The sequence below is a fragment of the Microtus pennsylvanicus genome, chromosome 11 (assembly GCF_037038515.1).
Source record: "Microtus pennsylvanicus isolate mMicPen1 chromosome 11, mMicPen1.hap1, whole genome shotgun sequence".
NCBI classification, from domain to species: domain Eukaryota; kingdom Metazoa; phylum Chordata; class Mammalia; order Rodentia; family Cricetidae; genus Microtus; species Microtus pennsylvanicus.
In genome coordinates this window covers 37,900,386-37,904,325 of record NC_134589.1, presented here as the reverse complement: position 1 = coordinate 37,904,325, position 3,940 = coordinate 37,900,386, and the positions used below count along the sequence as shown (strand labels likewise).

Genomic DNA, 3,940 nt, shown 5'->3' with positions numbered 1-3,940 from the left:
CAGTGAGGTAGGAGAAGCTTGTACTTTGTGAAATGACCACAAAGGACCCCAGGATTCTGCTCTGCCCCTTCCAACTTTTAACTTGGAAACACCGAGGAGGTCTGGCTCCTTATTTGATTATGTTCTGTCTCTGAGAGGAGCCTGCTGCACTGTGAGGACTGGGGCAAGCTGGCAAGTCGGGGTAATGGAGCCAAAGGTGAACAAGACTGGATCCTTCGTCCAGTTTTCCTCATTTGCCCTACTTTGATTCTGACTTTCCCCCCATCCTTGGTAGGCTGGATCTCCTACAGGTCCCCACAGGCTAGGAACCTGAGGCATTTCCTAGGGACTGGCTAAAAAATGGCTGTATGCTTACTTAGGTGGGCTACACATTCTGTCGGTAGGATATACGCATCACTACGTATCAATCCTTATTTGTGTACTAGAACATTCTTTATCTGGGTTTCCCAAACTTGGTTTCTTTTTCTGCCTCTCTTATCATTGCAATAAAATATCCCTCTCCCTCCCCCCCCCCTCTCTCTCTCTCTCTCTCTCTCTCCTAAATTAATCCTTCTGAATGCCGTTGATCAGATGATATTTATGTGTGTGGAAAAGTCTGGAATGGTCAGTGTCTTTTGTCTGTGGTCACACCCTATATTTGTTCTAGAGATTCCAGACAACCTGGAAAGACTGTCATGAAGTCTTCACCACCGAGTGCAGTGAGTTTTTTTCACAAGCCCTCGCTAGCAAGTGTGAACACTGCATCCTTCCTCTGGGGTTCTCTCTCTCACACACACCCATCTCAGTCACCCTCTTTGGTGTACCACTTCCCCCTCCAGCATGCACCCCACTTCTCTGCTCCAGCTCCCTCCTTTCTCTTCCGTGATGTCACTGCTGGGAGAAGACAAACAGGGAGGAACTCTTCACTTTCGGCCAACTTAAGTTTCCTTTTTGATGCCATGACATCATCTTTATTCAGGAAATTCCATTTTCCTCCCTACATCCCCAACCTCTGTCCCAAGCCCCAGAGTCCCTATAAAGAGGGCTTTCCAACTCAGAGCAGCACAACACTCAGCCAGCTTCTGAAGCTTCTGGGCTCTGCAGTCTCAGCTCTGTACAGACCGCTCCTGCAGGAACACCATGAAGCTCTGCGCATATACCCTCTCTCTCCTCCTGTTTGCAGCTGCCTTATGTGCTCCAGCGCTCTCAGCACCAAGTAAGTTGATTCTTCCATTGCTGCTCTGAGACCCAGTGGGTTCAGTTTTCCAGCTGCGGCCAACACAACAGTGGGGTTTTGGGAGGGAGCAAAAGGGAGCTGGGAGTGTTCCAGAGTTGGGCATTAAATGTAGAAACTACCAAACATCACTACTTAAGCTCCTGTTTCCTTAAGATTTAACTGTTGAGCCGGGTGCTGGTTGTAGACGTCTTTAATCGAAGCACTGGGTGGGAGGGGGAAGCAGAGGCAGGCAGATCTCTGTGAGTTTGAGGTCAGCCTGGTCTACAAGAGCAAGTTCCAGGGCAGGCTCCAAAACTACAGAGAAACCCTGTCTGGGAAAAAATTGTCTTAAAGAAAGAAAGGGAAAAAAGAATTAACAGCCAATAGAGGAAAATATGGGCTGGAAGCCAGATATTGAATTGGCTTTTTCTCTAGTCTTGTCTGTCTCTTTGCCTTGATTTCCCCACCTGTAACATGAAGGAAATGGGAGATGTTCAGAGACTCACTCCAGTTTCAATCTTCTAGAATTGTTTTCTCTTCTTCCAGGATGGTCTTTTTAGAGTAAAAGTCCCACTCTGGGATGGTGCCACGCATTCAGGGCACCATGTTTCCAGCTCTAGTGATAGGGATGCTCAGAGAAGATTAGGATGGATAGCACCAGGCACAAGTCTGACCTTACCCTTGCTTTCTCTTCCAGTGGGCTCTGACCCTCCCACTTCCTGCTGCTTTTCTTACACCTCTTCGACGCTCCCTCGCAAATTTGTGACAGACTACTATGAGACCAGCAGCCTCTGCTCCAAGCCAGCTGTGGTGTAAGTATACACGGGGGTGAGGGCAAGACTCAAAAAGGGCCAGATGCAGGTGAAAGGACTATCGACCAGAAGGGATTCAGTTCTAAGGGTTGAAGCTGTGCCAGAGAACAGCGAGGTCGTGATGTCACTTTTTGAGTTCTGAAAATTGCTGGATGGTCATTAAAATGGGGAAGGGGACACTCTTGTGGAGAATGATAATATCCAGAGGCTATGAAACCAGAAGCAAATAAAAAACGATGCATACTATACGTAGAAAGGTAATTTAAAGGAGCAATGAAAAATTGGACGACCTAGTCATATTGATCCTAAAACTCATCGTTTCCTCATATAGGGAACCCCTGGGATCATAGCTACACACCCAGGGCTCAGAGTTACAGGAAGTCTAGACTGGTCAAGGTTATCCAGGAAGGATCCCATCTACTGTGGTTGCTCATAGAAGCAATTCTCAAACAGAATGAGTTTCCTATCACAGGCAAAGGACAGTGGTAGATGTCCTCTAAGGTCCCATGGGATTCTCATCTGTCCTCTTCTTCTTCTGCAGATTCCTGACCAGAAGGGGCAAACAAGTCTGTGCTGACCCCAGCCTGCCCTGGGTCAACGAGTACGTTAATGACTTGGAGATGAACTGAGCTGCAGGAAGAATCACGTCAGGGAGGGCTACTTCTTAATTTAAATCTTCATAGAGACTGTTATTTTAGTTGATGTTATTTCTGCTATTTGTATTTAGTTGAAGGACATATGTCTCCAATGGAGATGGTCCACCATTATTGTTTCTTTGCTATTTGGATATGATCGTGTAATTGATTTCATACATTTTCATAATAAATCTTTTTTAAAAAATATCGATTGTGATTTTACATTGATTTTCATTTGGGTTGAAACTGCCTGGTGCTATTAGGGATAAAGTCCAGTTTGCAACAACAGTGAGAATGAGTAAATACTGATGCCTTAACGTGTCCCCTTGGCTCCATGGGCTCAGTGCACTCTCTCAATGCATGTAATGAACCAAACTCAATGAGGAGACGCAACTGTGACAGGAAGTGGCTAATAGCCCAAAAACCTCCAGTGTTGTCTGTGTGACCAAGGCCACATCAGATCCTTCCATAGGCCCATAACATAATGTATGTAGCCTGTCTCTAGAACTCATCCTCATGTAAGAATGACATGTATTTTTAGAGGAGTTTTAATATCATCATGCATCCTTGTGCACATGGGATTGTGCGTTACACCAGGAAACTTGTTTCTATACTAGTGCTATACTTTTATTTGCCCAAAATAAAGGACCGTATATCAGACTCTAGATGTTTGATCCAACACGGGCTATTGAGTCATGTTGAACTCGATTTCCTTTCTTCCTCATTCGGACTGACACTCTTCTGGTCTCCACACACAGTGTACACCATTTCCGCTCCTCCCCCTCTCTAACTTCCCCCATGGTTCCCAACTCCCTCTCAAATTCACGACCTCTCCTTCTCTTCTCATTCCTGTTACCTGCTGAGTCCATCTCGCATTGCTCTTACGTACATGTGTTTGGGGCAGAGCAGTTGGGTTTGGATAACCATTAGAAGTTCATCCCCAGAGAGAGCCGATTGTCCCTCTCTGACAGCCATTGCCTGCCTGTAGTTTTGTTATCTAGGGAGTGAGGCTTTGTGAAATTTCCCCATTCACCTGGAGCTGTGGTTGGTGCCTGTAGAGGCCTGGGTCCTAGTCCTCTGCTCGTACAGTCTTTAAAGCACACAGGCTGTTTCCATTTCTCCTGGTGATTGCTAATGATGATAGCAAGAGGCATAAAGAAAAGGCAATAGTGGTTTTACCAGGGATGAGGCATCCAAGTTTCTTACCATTTGCTATCAATTCTAAAGAAAAGTGTCATAATCACTAGTTTCATTAGAAACTACCTCCCAGGAAAGCCAGGAGTGTGGAGACCTGCCTG

At 45.9% G+C, this 3,940-nt stretch overlaps 1 protein-coding gene across 1 annotated transcript; it reads left to right on the top strand.

The window, feature by feature from the left end:
- The first annotated feature begins 832 nt into the window (after positions 1–832).
- On the top strand, positions 833–2,801 carry LOC142831873 (C-C motif chemokine 4-like). Its single transcript, XM_075942290.1, has 3 exons — positions 833–1,195; positions 1,893–2,007; positions 2,549–2,801. The coding sequence occupies exons 1-3, from the start codon at positions 1,120–1,122 to the stop codon at positions 2,634–2,636; spliced, it is 279 nt and encodes a 92-aa protein (XP_075798405.1). The 5' UTR covers positions 833–1,119; the 3' UTR covers positions 2,637–2,801.
- Positions 2,802–3,940: the final 1,139 nt, after the last annotated feature.